General features: G+C 37.7%; 2 protein-coding genes across 3 annotated transcripts in view; one reads left to right on the top strand and one right to left on the bottom strand.

Moving 5' to 3' along the window:
- Positions 1 to 8,892, top strand: part of GRB7 (growth factor receptor bound protein 7) — a 136,623-nt gene extending 127,731 nt beyond the window's left edge. The window contains exons 16-17 of one of the 2 annotated variants that reach the window (XR_015796614.1): positions 6,719 to 7,031; positions 7,498 to 8,892. Coding sequence is in view for 1 of the 2 variants with exons in the window: in XM_088143409.1 (XP_087999535.1) it covers positions 6,719 to 6,769 (51 nt within the window). In the remaining variant the exon portion in view is untranslated. Of the gene's footprint in view, positions 1 to 6,718; positions 7,050 to 7,497 lie in introns of those variants that run through there. The other variant, XM_088143409.1, reaches the window with a different exon arrangement.
- Positions 1 to 20,892, bottom strand: part of IKZF3 (IKAROS family zinc finger 3) — a 54,006-nt gene that overhangs the window by 21,576 nt on the left and 11,538 nt on the right. Inside the window, exons 4-6 of the mRNA XM_025169974.2 lie at positions 12,260 to 12,523; positions 11,614 to 11,781; positions 9,752 to 9,868 (exon numbers count right to left, since the gene is read on the bottom strand). Coding sequence (XP_025025742.1) covers positions 9,752 to 9,868; positions 11,614 to 11,781; positions 12,260 to 12,523 — 549 coding nt within the window. The remainder of the gene's footprint in view (positions 1 to 9,751; positions 9,869 to 11,613; positions 11,782 to 12,259; positions 12,524 to 20,892) is intronic.

Genomic DNA, 20,892 nt, shown 5'->3' on the forward strand with positions numbered 1-20,892 from the left:
TGACAAGTAAGTGGATATATAGGTCAGTCAACAATCATGCCCTAACAGTGCTCATCAACAGTTCTGCATCAAGCTGAACTCATCAAACTGAACTCAGGTCTGCGTGGAGTGTGACAAGTTTCAGTCCTGTGCTTTAATGATTTCTGTTGGTCACTTGGATGCAACGCTTATCAAATTTGCAGATGATACAAAGTCCTACAACAGCGTTTCAAAGTATTAGTCATAGCCCCTGGGGAGCTGCAAGACCATGGATTGGGAGGGTCGTGAGAGAGTGCCTTCTTAGCAGGTCCTCGTGAGCAGGCTTGCCATTTCAATGCAAATCTATGCTAAACGCAAAGCAACACTATATTTCCAGAGGCTTTATGAAGCCTGAGGTTTTTTCTTTTGTTTTGTTTGTGGTTTCACTTTTTAAAAAAACAAAACAAAACACTTCATTTGACTTTCAAAGGAAGAAAGATCATGCCTTGAGCATTAACCATCAAATTTAACCTTCATTCTTCAGTTGGAATTATGAATGAGGAAGAGGGGGAGCTGTGAGACTACAGGGAACAGGGAGTTGCAAGAGTGGGGGGAGAGATTTACAAGCACCAAACTGGAAGGGAAACAGATGATCAGGCTGTGACTTTATGTCAGTGCAACTCTGTGGGGAAAGAGTGCCCAACCCAATGTAAAGGTTGTCAATGGTTTGCAAGCTGCAGTATTTTAACAGCAGTTTAAGAAAAGCTGATTTAAGGCAAGAAGCAAAATTCTTTCTCGTGCCCATAATAGCCCAGGCCAAAAAAAAAAAAAAATCAATTTCTATTCTTTTTTTGGACTTTCTTGAGTAAAAATAACATCTAAAATAAAGAAGTGAGGCAAAGTAACAACAAAATCAATAATCATCCTGATCACTTATCCACATACCAATCTAAAATCAGCACAGGAATTAAGGTTTTGCCTATATTTGTATTTTCTCTCATAAATTAATAATAATATTAAAAGGTGTGGTTTTACTTGAAAATACAGTAATAATATCTAAACAAACATTGCTTGGTTTCTGGCTACAAAAATAAGCAAATTTATCCTGCCCATTAAAAAATATGATTTTAAATTTCCAATGAAACAGATTTATTTTATAAAGTTGTGAGGTTCTAGCATTGTTCTGATATATACATTTAATTTTTTTAAGTAAGTAGTATTTTTATTTCTTGCCCAATCCTAACCCAAATGAAATCATTAGTTTTATTCATGGAGTAGATTATGCTAATTCATTCCTCATGCAGGATCACAGCATTTGAGAACCCCTGCCCTAGAAGATTGAAATAAAAATTTAAAATGATTTTGATATGTTTAAAAACAGGCTAAAATAACATATGGCAACTGAAGAGAGCAAATGCAAAGGTCTGTTAGGGAACAAGTATCAAGTGCCCCATATAGACTAGGAAAAACATGGTTTAGCAACAATGTTTATGAAAAAAAAATTCTATTCATTACAAACCGAACATGAGTCAGTAGCATGTGGCTGCAGAAACATTAAGTGCAATTTTAGGCTACATCAACAAAGGTATAGTTTCCAAATCTCAGGAAGTAGAACTTCCACTTTATTCCACATCTGGCAGCCCCCATTTCAAGAATGGTATCCAGTTTTGAGTGTACCCCTGCCCTTTAAAAGGGTTGAAACAAACTGGAACAGGTTCAGAGAAAGGCAGTGAGGACAATCCAGAAATTAGAAACTACATCCTATTCAGACAGATTGAAATAATTGTTCCCCCCCACACACACACACACACACTTGGAGACTGCCTGGACAAGTCCCTGCAGTTTTCTTGGCAAGATTTTTCAGAAGTGGTTTGCCATTGCTGAGAGTGACTGGCCCAAGGTCACCCAGATGGCTTTGTGCCCAAAGTGGGACTAGAAGTCACGGTCTCCTGGTTTCTAGGCTGATGTCTTCACCACTACACCAAACTGGTTCTCTGGGAATATTTAGCCTTGAGAAATAAATACTGGGTATGGCTAAAATTGCACCATTAAGAATCTAAACAGAGGTTACATGGAAGAAGGTCCAGACCTGTTCTCTCCCATTCTAGATTGCAGGATATGGAGTAATGGATGTAAGTTAAAGGAAGACAGATTCTAATTGTAGAATTAGAATTAGAAAAAAAAAAAATCCTATACACAAGTGTAGTTTGCCCATTGAACCAACTGATCAAAGAGGTGGAAGTTTCCCCTTGGTTTGGATGTGACATTTATTTGCACCCCTGCAGTAGACAGGGATTGAACTCAATGCCCAAACCCTATGATCATTTTATAATATAAAATAGTTATGCATTTCAGTCCAGTGTCCCTTATTATTATATTAAATTAATAAAACAACAAAAACACAGATTGCAAAACAGGAGCATAAATAATAGCAATAAATAACAATACAGAAAAGAATCTGATGAGAGGCTCTTTGGTTTAATGATTTAAATGACAGTTGATATTCTTAACATTCTATCAGCAGATCTGGTCTTATATCAAATAAGGCTTATCAATTATATTTAATGCAGTACTAACGTAATCTGGAATAGTGGTTTTCAAAATATGTTCCTCTGAGCCCAAGACTTCTTGGAAGTTTATCAGTAGTTTCTTAATTAGAAGACTTATAAAAGCAGGCAATCTTGCTAAAAGGCAGTTTGTCCTTAACGTATTTCTCCTGTAACAAAAGGTATGAGCAAACCCTCTAGGTCACTCAGCCCACAGCAAGAGCAGGCCCAGAATCTCGTACCCAGCCTCGCACAAACCAGTTTGTTCTAGTACATATCCCCAAATAAAATTAAAAATACAGAAAAACTTGGGAAACTTTAAAGATTAAGTTGACTATACAGAAGATAATGCTTTTTTAGGACTACAATCCACTCTGGTTCACAACATCTTAGACTACAAAGCTTTCATCATTCCGTCTGTTTAGCTATAGTTTGATCAGTTTTGATTTAAACTAAGTATTAGTGTATCTCAGCAAGCCCCCTCCTCCAAATAATCTATGTAATAGTTTATATTTATTTTTAAACCATTATTGCCAGTGCAATCCATTTCAAATTTCAGCTCTTTGGGTTAAGCGAGTAAGAAAAGCCCATTGGGAGGAGCCCAAAGGTCTGTCTAACCAGAGTTTCTGTACTCCACAGAGGCCAGCCTGATGGCTTAAAGACTCATTGCTGTCTATGCCAAGAGAGACTAAGATGACTATGGCCTGCCCCGCTGGAAGGGATTCGTCATGAAGGAAAGCAGTGCTTAAAAAGCATTATACAGCCTCAACCACACAGACATAATATTGTACCACAAGTCTGTTGCTCTGTCAGTTCTCCCTTGGCTTGTTTTGACAACTCAATCTTAAACTCAGAGGTATTTGAATTGGCTCTGATATTAGTCACAAAAATGGGTCTGAGGCAGATTACTTAATTTGCCAACTTGCACTTTACCCAGCAAGTGATACTGAAGTCACGGGGCCATCAAAACACTCATTTCCTAAATCGTGCTCTGGAAATTAGTCAAAACTGGTGAAGAGGAAGGGTACGATGATCCACGGCTGTGACTTTTTGTTTCTTTCTTAGGACAGTATCTTGATCAAAAAAGACAGATCCACTATACAACACACTATATACACTGCAGTTATGTGAAACTAGATAATATATACAGTATATGATAATGAACAAAAAAATCCAGCTTCTTCAGAAACTTGGCTTTATTCTTTGAGCTGTGACGATACTCTTGAAAGCACGTAGATAATTCGCTGAAAACTCAGAATCTAGAGAAATGGCTAAATAAGGTTTTCAGCAAGCATTGCCCATCCCATGAGGAGCAAAGTCAGAACAAGAGAAAGACACATTTTACTCAACTCACATGGTTTACAGAGAACATTTGGTGCAGTTTTTCTGGGTGAGGAATTTAGGTTGCTTGTGCAAAATTCATACACATAACTATATTGGTGTTGGATCCTATAGGAGATCCTATATGCATATGCACCACCAAACCAGGATGAGCACAACTGCAAGGCTGAACTTGAAGATTCCCATATGATAAAATGTGGAAGCAAGTTTGGAATATTCTGATGCCAGTTGTGCTGGGAATTATAGACACCTAAAGTATGTTTCCATGTATTTCCATATGTATATGCATATTTTTTTACAGTATGAGGACTATACAAGGAGGATGGCTGTGAGCAAGAGATTTAAGAGATTTATGGCTGGGCTAAAGAAATGGGGAAACATCTGCAATAGAAATAACAAAAGAAATATTGCCTGGGTTGAACAGGAATATTACTTCAAAATCTCTCAGAATATTTACATCTGAAGGGCATTTCCACTTACATAAAACTCCAATTGCCCTAGATCAGTGTTTCTCAATCTTGGCAACTTTCAGCTGTATGGACTTCAACTCCCAGAATTCCCCAGCATGCTGGCTGGGGAATTCTGGGAGTTGAAATCCATGCAGCTGAAAGTTGCCATGGTTGAGAACATTGTCCTAGATAATGGAAAAGAGAAAGTGGAAGAATCAAAACATATGTAATAAAAATGAACCCTTTGGCCAATGTAGATGTTATATTTACATTAAAAAGTCCAAATTGTGCTTGGCTGCAGTCAATCTGAAGCAACAACTGACACAAAAGCAATCAATTCTGTAGTCTGGATGTTCTGTATTCATTTTGCTTCATTTGTTTTATTACTTTGGGTAAAGCTGATCTTTGACCGTAATAGTCTTATGGTCATTAGAAAATCAGTCACATTACCCTGCTGATAGAAACAATAACCACTTTATACTTCAACGTAAATCACCGAGGCACTTTCAGCTTTAAGGAAAGTTGTTCTATAAAACTGGGCTGTAAAGGTGTGCAAAGAGCCAGTTTGGTGCAGTGGTTAAAGCATCAGGTTGGAAACTGGGAGACGGTGAGTTCTAGTCCCACCTCAGGCACGAAGCCAGCTGGGAGACCTTGGGCCAGTCCCTCTCTCTCAACCCCAGGAAGGAGGCAAGGGCAAACCACTTCTGAAATTATGCTAAAAAACTTCAGGGATTTGTCCAGGTAGTCGCTAGGAGTCAAGACTGACCGTACATACTCCTTTCCATGTGGCTTGCATACTATGAGGGGGGGGGGGGGGAAAGAGTGCAAAATGCCTCAATTCTGTTTTCAATTTAAGGATGGGAGGTAAGGAAGAATAATTCACACAATTTTTAGGAAAGACCCAATCTTATGTTCATTTTTGCTTATCTCCTTAGTTTTGTGATTTCAAAATATTCAAAAAACCACATCAAAATGCACACATTCCTCCTAAGTATGATCTTTTCTGTGTACTTTTCCAGTCCCCCCAACAATATGTACATTTTCTAAATTTATTATTTTTTGTGCCCACTTTTCATCTTATGCACACTTTGCATGCAGTTTTTTAAAATGGCAGTTTTTAAAAATTGACTACATTGCAATGGCTAGAAGCCTTCTAGTTTTCAACATGCAAAGGGTTCTTGTCTACAGTGTCGCATTTAGTGACATGAGATCCTACCACCCCGCAGACAAGACACTGGATGCCATTTCACTAAGTCTCAGTTCACAAGTGTGCTCCGTTGTACTTGAAACTCAACAACATCAAAACAGTTCAAGAAGCCAACAGGATGCTTGCATGGAGTGGTTACTCGATTATTTCTAAATAATGTACAGTCTAACCGTACATACTCCTTTCCATGTGGCTTGCATACTATGAGGGGAAAATGCTCAGATCACGCGGAAAATATTAATTTACTACCTGGAGGTGTCTCCATGCATTGTAGAATACACATGCAAGTTCCTCTAATAGGATACGGGCCTGTTTTAAGTTGACTTTACGTAAATGCAACTAGACAAAAGATATCTCTTGTTGACCTACAACTAGAGATGGGTAAATCTGTCACTTGTGGCTTCTTGGTTTCCCATTTTTCCAAGTCAAATGTTTATGTTCCAATTTCACATATAAAATCTGTCACGCAGTCAATAGGACATTATGAAATTTTATATGGAATACTTAATATTTTTAAGATTCTACATGAAACTTCATATACATTTTATGTGCATTTTTCTAATAGATGCATTTTGCATGTACTTTGCCCAACAATATGCATTTTTGCAAATATTTTTTGCTAATGTGTGCATTTTAAATTGAAATACTACATTGTGAAATTCAGAAAAGCAAAAAATTCAAAACAGTGTTTCAATTCAAGCATTGGTTCAAAAATATAAAATAGGTATAGTTGCAAGTGGAGAATAAATATTTCAAGTTAACAGAAAATGTAATTAAAATTAGTTAATTGATAGAAATAAATCAGCTGACAAACTAGTTACAACAAAATATATTTCTGTATTACAGAAAATAAATTTGTGAACCAATTTTTTCAAACCCTCAATTAAAGAAGCTCTATTAATAAATATATTTAAATTTAATCTAGTCAATCAACCCAATTAAAGCTAGTATCACTAATACTTATTTATATATGACATTAACTTAAATGTCATCTATTGATATTCAAATTTAAATTATGGAATTGAAAAAGCTATCAAGGAACACTAAGAATTAATAGCTAAAATCATCATCATACTTCTCTATCTTATAATCAATATTTTTCTTTTTATTTCATTTCTCTCTATACCCTTTGAGTCTCTATTCTATTATTATTACAGTTGTGTGTCTTTTGGGGAGACAGTTCACACTGTTCCAACATGTGATTTCTGTCATTCCAGGCCTATACAGTACTGAAGTTTCACATTTTTCAGAGCAAGAGAGCTGGTTAACAAAACCTCAGAAGCACTAAGCGTGACCTGAATGAACGACACTGTTTCCTGTAACACCAAATGATGTGGTCACCAAGGGAATGGAACACGGAAAAAGAGAACCTGTTAATGGTCTGATATGAATCTGTGATCAAGCATGGGAGCCACATTTGAATTAGATGTTACATGCATGTCCCTACCTTCCCCCAACGTTCTCAGCATTGTGGTCACAAATGTTAACATTATCATCAGTGACAAATTCCAGAGGAGCGGTCAGGCAAAGGTGAGATACAACTTCTAAGTATGTAAGTAATATGGAAAATCCCCATATTCTCCCCTCCAATAGACAAGGTAAATCTGATACCTGAGCCAGACAGCTGCCCTGAGTATGGGCAGTCTCCATTTTTTTTTTTACCTCCGTCATTCATGATCAAAAGAATGAGTAGGGCTTCCTTTCAATGATATTGATAATTCCAACTGTTCCATTCTTTGTGCCACAAATATTATAATCAGAGATTTCTATACTACCTGAGATGTTGATAAAATACTTGAAAGTACCTCAAAACACCGTATTTGCCAAATTTCAAATATGAATTTTGAAGTGCTGTATTAAACAAGAACTTATGTTTTTTAAATCCATATTTCCTGCTTTTTTAAAAAAAAAGTATAGGTAGAGATTGTCATAAACCAGCAAACTATCAAATACTAACAAATGCTAAATACAATTGTATGTCAACCATTACTTTCAGGCCAGCAATGAAAAAGAGTGGCACAAACATATTACCAGCCAAACTTCCCACTGTAGAAGCAGCAAGACAGATTGGCACAGTAAAAGCCATTTGAACTGTGATGCCATGTACCTACCATTTTGGGGCAACCTATGCCTTAAGACAGAGATTTTTTTAATGCTGTCCCTTCAGTGGTATGACTGGCTACCCCTTTACATTTGTCTGGGAGCTTGGATCAGCTTAGAACAGAACTGATACAGGATCAATCAAAACCAGGCAAACTTAGCAGGGTTCCATTCCTCTCATTGGCTCAGGACATTTAAAGGGAGAGACCTGTATTGGATTGGTGTTGGAGAAGACTCCTGAGAATACCATGGACGATCAAGAAAACAAACCGATGGATCAACTTCTCACTCGAGGTGCAAATGACCAGGCTCAAATTATCCTACTTCAGACATACTATGAGAAGGCCCAGCTCTCTGGAAAAGGCTTTAATGCTGAGAAAGGTGAAAGGAAAGGGAAGAAGAGGATGACCAGCAGCAAGGTGGATGGACTCAGTTACAGTGGCGATGGGTACATCATTGGAAGGACCAGTTTCAGGACAGATTGTCATGGAGAAAATCTATCTGTGTGGTCACTAAGGGTCAACACCAACTTGGTGGCATACAATCAATCACCTATATCAGGCGATGGCAATCTATGTTAAATACTCTGAGGCTGAACTGATGTTTGGGTCCATTCCCATTTGTCATTGTTTATAATATGCTAATATTGTCTTGAATTATATTCCAGAATTACGAACACTGAATCTTGAAAAATATTGTTTATATACAGTAGGTTGTGGAGAACAGCCAAGAAAATTATAGAGAGAGACTGGAAAAGTACTATTACCCTGGACTGGGTATTAAAGACTGGATTTATAGCCATTTTTTAAAAGGATATTTTTCTAATTAAAAAATGACATACAATGCTTTTCTTTGGCATATATTTCATAAGATTTTACAAGAATACACATTTTATGTACAATTTTATACATTGCTATTAAATGATTATATGAATATGTGATATCTTTAAAATTTATATTAATTTAGTATGTTAATTTTAAGGTTTGTTTTTTTCTGCTTCTTATTTTATTTCTTTTGTTTTGGTATTATAATTTCATTACTAATTGTAATGGTATATGAGAAAGACCTTGGGAGATTAGGCCAAGAGATGCTGCCAAGGGAACAGTCAGATAAGAGAGAGCACAGCCCGCAGCTAGATAGTGGACAGGGCAAGGGGCTCAGAAAAGACCTCCCCCCCCACGTTTCTCAGCTGTAAAGGAGATGGGGGGAGGATTGTACTTTCATACTTGCAAGAATCCGTCAGTGTAGCTTTACAATAAAGTAGAATTAGCTCATCTGGTTGTGACTCCTCTCTGGTTTACCCTGCAAGGCTAACACTAATTAATTTATTGGATGTATACATATTACTATTTTTCTTTCAATTTGTTTTTGTACCATTTTTTTTGTATTTCTTTTTAAAAATTGCAATAAAATTATAGTATGTATATATGTGTGTGTGTGTATGTGTGTGTGTATTTATACTATATAAATTTTATGTATTTATAATAAACCACCTGTCATTAAAGTCACCATGAAGAAAGAAGTTCTATATATGTACAGGTAGACCTTGCTTAACAACTGCCCTGTTTAGCGACCGTTTGAAGCTACGACAGTGTTGAAAAAGTAACTTTACAACTAATCCTCACACTTATGACTGTCACAGCATCCCCTGTGTTCACATGATCGAGATTTGGGCACTTCACTTGTACATTATAACCAAAGTTTTAGCCCATTTTATCAGTGGGAGAATATGTGGCTGAAGGGATTGAAATTTACATTAGTTATAGACTTAAAGAGAATTTTTACAAAATGAGATTTGGGCACTTCACAACTGGTGGCTGTTTCCTACTATCACAGTGTCCCATGGTCATGTGATCCCCATGTGTGTGCTTCACAGCCAGCTTCCAACAAGCAGTCTCAACAGAGAAACCAGCAGGAAAATTGCAAGTCGCAGTCACATGATGTTTCACTTAACAACTGCATCACTTAGCAATGGAGTTGCTGGTCCCAACTGTGGTCGTTAAGCAAGGACTAGCTGTATGATATTTAAGTTCCCATAATATATTCAACTAATTACATAGCTCCATTGCCCTTCCTTACAGCAAAAGGGAAGTAAGATTCCCAAGATTGTTCCAACGCACCAACTGAATTACAAATTCCCAACTACTCACCAGCTTCACTGAGGCTAGCATTCTGCAGGTATGTCCGACATCTTTCTTTGTGTTCCTCCAATGAACTTCTCTGCTTATAACTCCGTCCACAGAATTCGCACTTGAATGGTTTCTCCACTAGAAATGAGTGAACGAAAGGATCTTTTAAAATGTTTGTTTTATAGATATTATGTAATAGACATTATATCATTTTAACATATCAAGTACTTCAAACCATGGCCGGTTCATCCCCAGAACAGTCCTGCCAGGTTAAACAACCAACAGCCCAGTGAAATAGTGAAAGGTGCACTAAACTGGGAACATTTGTTTTTCACATCCAAATATATCTAATTAACAGATGGAAGAAACTGGGGCAGATCAAGAATCATTAACTTTTGCTTTTCTCTGGATAATTCTACACAAGAAAGCTATTTCAATCTAAAAAGAGCTCTGGTCTCATGGATTTCTGTGGTGGGATCAGGGGTGGGCATGAGAAATGATATCACATGCAATTACTTAATTGACAACATTTGTATGATGACATCATGACACACAAGACCTCATTTTGGCTTGAAGTAGTTGGCTCTGTCTGAACCTTTGTGTTCCCATGCTGTCCGCAGTAATAGAAACTTCAGCTCATTTATATCTGATTTCACCAGTGATGTACTGGAAACCACTGCAAAGCTAGAGTTTTGCTTTGCTTTACTTTTGGGTGCACTGCAGCTTGGTTTCCTCGCTGATGAGACCTCTTGCCTAATACCTCCTCATAGTTCCTGAGCTTTAGGTCCCATAAGGGAGATGCCAGCATGACCCCTTTGCAGCTATATCTCAGCTGTCCACACATAAAGTGAAGAGCAGTAGATGAAATTGACAATCATTTTGTCAATGACCTTCTTGCCTCAACATTGGATAAACTAGCAGTGAAAGCTATGGGCTACTGGATTTTTAAATCTTCCTTCCTTCCTTCCTTCCTTCCTTCCTTCCTTCCTTCCTTCCTTCCTTCCTTCCTTCCTTCCTTCCTTCCTTCCTTCCTTCCTTCCTTCCTCCCAGTTTCTATATGTGGGGGAGGGCTGCAAGGGTCCCAATAGCTGGAGGAGCTGCAAGCAGCACAAGCTATGGCACTGATTTTCACTTCTTTTCAGTCTTGCAAGGCACCAACCCTGAAGATAATCATAAATTACCTTTAGACCGCTTCTGAGAATTTGGCAAGAATAAACAGTAGCAGTGTAGAAGGGCCACCAGTATTCGCAACCTTCCTTCAGAATTTGATCTGGTCCACCTTTCCAAGCAAACTGAACTAATCTGCACTTCTGAGACTACAATATGGACCTGCAGTCCTTAACTCAAAAATAGAAAGTGCCTAGTGTGTATAATGCAGTATGTGTATATAGGTCAAAATTGCAATATATATATGTATTTTTGAGCTCTTTGCAAAATATGGAGAAATACATTATCTCAAGGAACTCAATCTTCTGTTCCATGTTTTAATCTGAGAAGAGTAAACTAATATGTATACATATATACAGTATTGCAGTATATACATACACGCATGCACGCGCGCGCACACACAGACACACAGACACACAGACACACAGACACACACACATACACATACCTGTGCAGGGGAAAGTTATCTCCAATAAAAAAAAAGAAGAATATGAAAGTAAATGAATTTTATGCAAGAAAAATCACAGAATGATGCAGGAACTGAATGGAGCAGTCATGAAACTGGATATATATGATACTGATATGGTTTAGGTAAAGACTTACTTGTCTATTTACAGGTATAATGCAGGTAATAATACTAAAGAATTCAAAGACAGCTGATCAAAACAGAAATAAAGGAACTAAGTCAATCAACCTTGAGAAAAATAAATACTTACCAGAATGTGTCCTTAAGTGACCTGTGAGCGCATCTCTTCTTTGACAGGCGTAGCTACAAAGGTGACATTTGAATGGCTTTTCTCCAGTGTGAAGCTTAACATGGCGGAGAAGATTTCCCTTCTGAGTAAATGAGGCTCCACACTGATTGCAGTGGAAAGGACGCTCACCTTAAAAACAGGATGTATAGTAGAGTGATTATTCGAGCGCTATAGTTTTTGTTAAAAATTAAATTCAAATTATTCTGCCATAAGGAGCATGAGGTTGATTCATCTGGTTATTGTCACCCAGCTCTGGCCAGAGGCCTGAGCTAGTAGAAGGGTTCATAGAATAAGGGATTGGGTGAGGAGGGAAAAATCTGTTTCTGATAGTGTAGCACAATTTCCTCCCCGATCAGAATGAGTGGCATTCTTCACTAGAACAATTTCCTTTCAGAGTGCGTAAGAGTAATAACTGCTACCTTCACAGTATCCCCCTTCCCAACATCTATGCACATGCCTGCCTCCTACGTTGGATGTACTGGGCCATCCTACCTAGCTTGATCACCACCTGGACTCTGCCCAACTGAGAGGACTGGAATGGCTACTGGAATAGCCTCAGATCAAGTGTTTTCCACAGAGATCTTGCTTCTGAGTGAATGGTAATTACCCGTGTGGCTGCGTTTGTGAACCATCAGAACGTTGAGGCTGACACAGCCCAATCCACAAATGTCACACTTCAGTTTTCCAGTATTTGATTTGACGAGGTCATAGGGCTCAGAATGCCTCTCCAGTTCAATGTTGTCATATTCTCCATATTCCTGCCTGCAGTTGTAAAGGATCCCAGGTTCTTCTCGAGTTTCCACTGGCTCAGAATTCAGAGCTCCATCTTCTTTTTCATCATATTCACCTTTGACTTTAAGTAAACTATCTTCTGGACATGGCCCCAAAATAAAATATAAATATAAAAGTCCACAGAAAGAAGGGTGTTATAATTATTAATTATTATTATTATCATCATTATTATTCTTTGAAATAATGCTAAATAGTATTTTTTCCATTTTCTTATTTCCTTCCTCTCTATATTAAGCATTTCTTTGATAAAATTAATCAATTACAGGCACAATGAAATCTAGGCCATTAAAATCCCATTGTCACATTCACCTTTTTCCAACTCAGTCTTCCCTAATCTACAATTGCCTTTAGTATTATGAGGAAGAAAGGGAGAAAGGGAAGAGAACAGAAGAGAAGAGGGTAGAGTTTAGAACCAAATATACACAAATGCTTAAGAAATCCTGGGAGACAGGATAAAAGTAGAAATCTTAATTAGCATCTCTTAAGGCATCAGATAAAAGGATATTAAAAACACATCCATAAGTGCTATAACATTGTAGATGTTTTAAAAATATTCAACATTCAATTTATAGGAGTAAAGGATTCCTTTGCTGTGTTTTACTTAACTGTGCTTAATGAAATCTCTGTGCTTTTTCGTTTGTTTGTTTTTTCAACAAAATGCATATGCATACATGTATTTTTAGTGGTCCGAATAAAGTGAAAGCAGAGGAAGAGAAGGCAGAGGAATCGGCAAGCACAGAGTAAAGCTACTATATCTGGGCTCCAAAAATCTGGACCACCGTTAGATGGCAGCAAAGAGTTTGAGTTTACTCCCGTATCTAGTGGTCATCCATATCTAATGTCATGCCTAGTGGGCATCTGGATTTTTACAGCCCAGGTATGATAGGCAAGCGGGGGGGAGGTGGAGGAGCTATAGCAGAAGAGAAGCACAGCAGGAAAGAGTAAGAGAAGAGCTGCTGCTGCCACCACTACTTCTTCCACTGCCATTCCTGAGTCAGCTGTCTCTGACTAGATGGCAGAAGTCTTATCTGTCAAGCAGGAGGGGAGAAGGAAAGAGATTCTTTGGCTGACTGAAGAGGTGAAGGGAAACTCTTGCGAGTTACGGTGGGGAAAAAGTGGCTGTCAATTGCCCCAATCAGGAGGTTCTCCTTGAACCGGGTATACTGTACTTTCCTTGATAGTCATCTTTCAGATGTTTCATACCCCAATCCATTGCTTTCCCTCTTATTAAAACATGAATATAGTATAAACTATAGTATATGCAGGTAGTCCCCAGGTTAAGGACGTAATTTAAGGACAACCCATAGTTAAGAATGGAGCCGACTGTAGCAAAATTTGAGTTAAATGCACAACGACTGGAGTTTTACACAATACTACTTATACAGTATTATACAATAATACTGTTCCGGCTTACATACAAATTTGACTTAATGACAGACCTTGGGAATGGAACTCATTCTTAAACTGGGGACTACCTGTAGTTTGGCCCTTACACACATTGCTACACCAACACCACTGGATCCATCCATCCATCATAGAGGCAAATCTGGCTATGGTCAAAAACTGCAAAGAAGGATTATAAACAGATTTCAGTCTCTATATATGTCAGCAATTTGAGTAATAAATCAAAGGGCAATTGCTCTTTTGGACTGATCTGAAACAGGCTTTTCCAACCTTCTACTTTCCAGATGTGTTAGACCTCAATTATCAGGATTCCCAGCCAACATGGCTCTTAATTTGCAATGATATTTGATCCTTGGCTTCTGGTATTTGTGAGTTAAAATGCAGAGGAATTTATTATTAATTGGATTTGATAGCTGATATGTAGTGGTATTTAATAGTCTGATGTCAGTAGATAAATATATACAGTATTTTATATATTTTCATCAATTTTTCTACCTACTTTTTGGGTTGAAAATTCCCACAGCAAGAAGTATTTAATAATTTAAGATTTCCCATTGAAACAATTTTATAAAAGAGACACTTTTATATTTTATTTTATAATAAAATAAAAATAAAATAAAAAAATATTTTATATTTTATATAAAATATATATTTTATATTTATATAAGACATTTCTAAGTTACCTGATGTCAAAGCTGAATAGAACTTTAAACTGAGCATTCAAATAGAGACAGAAATGTTCTTTTATCATCTGGTTTGGAAAATATTCATTTAGATTGTTTAATGAGCCTTTCCTACAGATATTGTACTTATTCTCCTTCCAGATTTTCACTGCTGAATGATACAGACTGACATGCCATTTAGCAAATACGAATATGCTAAATTGATTCTGAATGGAGGGGAACTTACAGTATTCTAGTTTCAGTTTTCCTAAAAACTGCCTATCTCCGGCACGAGCAACATGATAATGGATTTTGAGTGACAGGACTGCATTCTGAGCACCCATTCCTGTTGACACCACTTACATTATAAAGCAAATTTGCTGGCATTCAAAATAGGTCGGAACTTGGAAGAGTTAATATTCACTCAAATGCTAACTTCCATCAAGAGTTCCATATTTTAGACATGGCAGCCAACATTTTGGAAGCATTTATAGAAAGTCATTAAAATGGTTTGGATGTGGTTATATTTACAGTATAAGTTTGTGAGTGGAGAATTTGGAAAGAATTGTCCACCAATCAGTGTTCGCTCTCCTTTCAAGCTCACCAATAACAGTGTCTCAAAAGAAAAGGAATTGTTAATAGTCTTCTCCAACACGCTTCATGTATTCTTGGATAGGCACTTCAGTAAATTCTGTACTGTTTGAAGGGAAGTGATACGGGGAAAGGTTGATTATAAATATACGCATACAAAAAGTTTCCCAGTCATCAGGGCGACATACTTTTGTTGCCATCTAAACCACTGTAAGTTGTAAGGGTGGCATTTCAGCAATGTTGTAGGCCCTTTTCCTAGGACCATACCATTATTTACTGGTCTGGGATCATAAACAAAGTAATCCATCTATCAACCATGCCAGTATGTTTCTATGATGGGTGAACTGGGCAAGGATGGGGGGATAGAAGATAAGTACTGTGCATGGACATTGGAAAATCCAGGAATTAGATAATGGGGGGATTGCACGATGGGAGAGATAACCTAACAACGGCAACTGTTGGCTAATGAGGTCACATTGTCCCCATGGCCTGCAGAAGCTTCTTGACAGAAGCTGATACATCCCAATTCAAAGAAAAACATTGGGAGTTCTGTGTTTTCAGAAACACTATGAGGAGGCATATAAATGACACCAGAGATGAGACCTTTCAGAAGCATTGCTAATATAGTCTCTTACTGGATTAATAAGGGGATATATGAAAGTCCCCTAAGAGAGTAATAATTTCAATATTCTAAAACTCTCAGAATGATAGCTGTGAATCTATCTTACTGTTTCAATCATCCTAAGTGGATATGAACTATGATGTTTCTCATGGCTTTTGAACAGCAGCTTGTGAGTGAGAAGATGCCTGCCTGAACAATGGTTCCTCAGCTGTAAAGAAGTACTGTGGCAGTAGGACGCAACACGTTAAAGAGAAAAAAGAGGTCTTCAGTTTTTGCAGCTCAGTGCTAAAGAGAAGCTTTGCAAGAGAAAGAGGGACTCAGAAAAGGAGGTATGGCTTTTAGAGAATTGATGTTGCTTTATCCATTAGCACTGCCTGCAGATGTGCTCGCCTATTTCTCAGTGCTGAATACTGGAAACAATCAGATGCTACAAACCATGCCAATCCTCTTCACATAAAAAATTGCCACTGTTCCAAAAAGTCAGGGGTTTTTCTTCTTCTTGTTGTTGCACAAAATAATACTAGTCCCCTATTTTGGGATTTTTTTTTTGTTTGTTTTGTTTTTTTCTGGGAACTCCACTGGGTATATATAACTCAACTTTTTTTGGGGGGAGGTTCCTCCATGGTAAAAATACCTGCCATTTGCCTTTCTTCTAGACCACCTGCTTATGTATAATTGCATCTCAGCCTTTGATAACTTTTGATAGGAAACTGAAAGGATGCACCTGAATCTTCCTCCTGACTTTTTCACCGTGCTCCAGCTGTTAAAAGCTCCCTCAGAGAAAGGCTTGAGCTTTTCAGTGTGCTTTTTTTAAAAAGCCAGTGGAAAACACGTGCTGACTGGCAGAAAACCGAGAAAATGGCTGCTTGATCACAAGCAATAGCCCAATAGCCTGACCAGCAAGAGATAGGGGGCAATGAGAATAGTCTTCAATTCACGGATACTTTACTTCTAGAGGAAAAAGAGGAACATACTCATGGGAGTAGGCTTGCTTGGTAAAAAAAAAAAAGTGTCTGATCTGAAAGCTTTCCTTAAATCCCACCACATTCAACCCATGACGGTTTATTAGATTTATACTGTGCTTTTTGTATGGCAGTTCAGGGTACATAGTGCTACCTCCTCCTATTTTCCCTCCCCACAACACCTCGGTAAGTTGATTGGGCTGAGAGAGAGAGATTGTCCCAAGGTCACCCAAGGAATTTCCATGGCTGAGGATGGAAGAGAGTCTCCCTGATACCAGTCCAACACCTTCACCATGACACTAAATAGTGGCTTTCTTACTGCCTATTGAACATACTTATTGAATACTCATTAATAGATGAAAAAGGCTGGAAAGGTCAGAATTTACACACTTGGGCTGAAATGTATTATATGTCACCTGATAAGTCTCAGTACACTTCACTGAATTCAGTAAGATATCTGACTAGACCTGCAGAGGATGCTGCAGTCTGCCATTCTGTGCATACTCAGCCAACCATAAGCACTACTGAAAACAGAGGACATTACCATGTTTAAATTGACAATGAAGGAGGAGCTATTGGCTGCCTTTCTTTAATATATCAGTTCTTATCTATATTCTTAATCTATTATTTCTTCTCATCCTCCCTCCCATAGAAAATTAGCCTGTAGGAAGAAAAGTGGCTGTCTCTGTCACTTCACTTCATATATACAACTAAAATTGCTTTCCAGTATAGAAGCAGAAGGGTGCATAAACTCCTCGAAAATTGAAAATAAAATATAATTTTAATTAAGCAAAATAAGCATAAATAAAGCAAGATGAACTTTCCTGAGCTGGAATGGGCTTCATCGTTCAAATTGTGAAACGGGCTTCACAATATAGTCAATGTAATATGGAAGAAAGGGAACATTCTAAAATCTAAATTCAACTTTTTAATTTCAGAAATAAACTCTTGCTTTGGAAACTCAGATTTATCTTACCTATCTATGCCAGCAATCATCACAGTACTGTTGTAAGACAGTGGAAATCAATACATTGTAGATTAGAAAAAAAGAAGGCATTTCTGAATATATGCAGGATACACATTAATTTATATACTGAAGTAATAATCCAGAGAGTCTGTTCCATGCACTTGTAGAGTCACAGAAATTACACTGCATTCAACCATTTTGTTCCCACCTAGCAGTATTTCCCTTCCATGTTCATTTGAAAAGGAAAATTTTGTTCTTATGCCTAAAGAAACCTTACTTTGCCCACACTAGCTGGCAGGGCCCTAAGATTACAAATGAAACAATTTCCAAGTTGCAGACACTTATAACATAGTCATATAATAAAAGTAAGGATGCGGCTAGATAGCAGGAATTCAGTCATTGTAATGTGGCAAGTTAAAGTCACACCTGATTTATAATCACAATTCCAAGATAAAGAGACCTCTACCAATGTATACGGCGTATATAGTAATGTGTATGCCATCATTTCCTATCCCATTAAAATGTCTCCGAAATGTTTTGACAGCAGCCAATTAGTTTAAAGAGTCTGATGCAGTAAAGCACCACTGCAACACCCCCACCCCCACCCCAAACCTCTCATATAGCTATAACAAATTAGACTACATTGCCTCTAGGCAAAAGTGGTAAAAACATTTGAAGTTGAATGATATTTAGGAGGTATTCACATTACAGGAAAAGGACATCAAGATTCTCTGGGGCTATTCCCAAACACACATGAAGGAGATGGTAGCAAAAAGTGAATTGAGATAACAGAGGAGATTTGAGTAGTTTTCTGAATGTTTGATGAGAGGTGGCCCTCTAACAATCCATGTGAAGGATATTTGTAGTGCTGTGAATTGAGGAAGAAAACACAGTGGCTGTCTCAGCGCTTCCTTCTGGAGGTGGCCTTAAAAACATCACTCTGAAGTACCTTTTTATCTCACCTAATACTGGCATTTCCACTGAACAGCACAGAAATTTCTTAAATTCTGTTGAATATTGCAAGTTCACAGATTCTTGTAACAACAATGTTTTAAGGCTACCGAAACTAAAGAGAAGGATCACCTACCAGGCTGCAAACTTCCCCAAAGTTGTTACAAATAAGCAAGTTGTTCACCCAGCTATATACTGTACACATTCTTGCCTGACTCAGTATCAATAGTCTCTTAGCTCTTTCAGATTTTAATGTCAGAAGCAAATCTTTATTTCCACAACTCACAACTGCGGCATCAAATATTGCTTCATTAGGAACTGCACAAGGATAGCAATGTATGTGTAAGGAAAGACAAATCTGTGTGCCGTTTTCTAGTTTTTCACCCACAACTTCATTCCATCTGATTTCTGTATCAGTTTAGAACTTCAGTTTAGAACTTTAAAAAAAAGTAGGCATGAAAATGTATTCCCATTAGTATGTGTTTTATCTTACACACACTCACACACATTTTAACTAGATAAGTAAAACTAAATTTCTTCTAATACCTATTTTTCCCACAGGTAATTTTTCTCTCTGCTTTTACTCCTAATTAATGCAATTTTGTACTCACTTTTGTGTTGTGTTGAACTGTGTTGTAAAAGATAGAGAAGTGCAAAAATGAAAGGATAGCTACTTTCTGCTATTTTATTAAGTGTGAATCAGGATGATTCATATTACAATGTGAGCAACAAAAAAAAATCCTTACCATTTCTTCAGCATTAGGGGTTTTAACTGGTCAATTTTCCCAGCCCCTTGGTTTTTCACTAACTGTCAGAATAGCTGATGGGAAAGCTAAAATTACATCATGGCTGTTTCACCCACCACCCCATCTAACCAAAAAAAAAAAAAAAACAACCTTTAGTCACATACACAGTTAACAGATCACACGAATACTAAGAAAATCCAGTTTAAGAGGGATTCTGCTTCTCTTACAGTTATTGAACAGGAGGAGGAGTGGATTTTACTCCAAAGAGCAGGACCAGAACAGAGGTTTAAAACCATAAGGAAGGAGGTTCAGGTGAGTGAATGAGTTACGAGCCAGTGGAACACGCTGCCAGATGAAGCCTGATTCTCTTTGACTGGAGGTCTGCAAACAGAGGCTGGACGGTCATCTGTCAGATGTTCTAGTGCAGTGTTGCCCAAACGTGGCCACTTCAAGATGATTGGACTTCAACTCCCAGAATTCCCCAGCCAGCCATGCTGGCTGGGGAATTCTGGGAGTTGAAGTCCACTCATCTTAAAGTGGCCAAGTTTGGACAACACTGTTCTAGTGGATCCTGCACTGACTGAGGGTTGGAATGGATGACTAAGGTTAACATTCTGTGGTGCTAAATTATTATGCATCCTTCTTCATTCTTCAATAAATTCTTGCATATGCAGAATATTTCACCAAATTACTACTATAAAGGTTTGCCCACCCTGCATTGTGGAGGCAAAAAAAGGCCTTAATTTGTACAGTACGCAATCCAGTAAAGGTTGCTCCTTGCTATATGTATAAACAAAGGGAGAAGTGAAGCCACATGCATGGTTTGTCACAAGGCCAAATGTCTAAGTGGCTCAGCTCCACCCCAACCTAAAATTAGGCCCTACATCTGATCCGTCAAAGCAGCCAAAAAATGCTGAACTAGAAAGGCCCATCTCTTACTACAAAACCTATTTAAAAAGATGAATGGTCCTGGTCGAAAATGTCTGGGTATCAACATCAGCTTATGTACACATTACATATTTATTAGAGATTTGTACGCTTTGAAAATGATTTGGAAGAAGTGCTTCAGACCTCGCACAAACACAACAGTCCCCCTCTGCAATTTATTAAAGCACCCTGCCTTTTCTGAGTTGTCCATATGAAAAACAATCACATCGACTTTAATAAAATTACTCCCTAAAGCAGCTGCCCTTTTTTTCAGGGTTGGCTGTGATGAATAGAAAAGAGATATTATGCTCATGTGGTATATGAGCATAAGAGTTGGAAGCAATTCTTCCAAACTATTTTGGAAGTGTGTGGAACCCTAGTACTGGTTGCCATCTTATACCAATTCAACCATCATGATTTCATTTCAAAGAATTCTGGAAATGATATACTATCAGTTACCCAGAATCCTGGCCCTCATTACAAAATCCAGGGTTCTCTACAGAGAAGAAATCACAGAAATGCATTTGCACAATTACTATGCAATTCCTATGCTTCTTATAGGACATTTTAAAATAAGCTACTTAAAGGACTATTTCAATTATTTTAATAAAGCTAC

This window comes from Python bivittatus, unplaced genomic scaffold (genome assembly GCF_059951505.1).
Source record: "Python bivittatus isolate LINGU-HERP-01145 unplaced genomic scaffold, Pbiv_v1 ctg000410_np1212, whole genome shotgun sequence".
NCBI lineage: Eukaryota > Metazoa > Chordata > Lepidosauria > Squamata > Pythonidae > Python > Python bivittatus.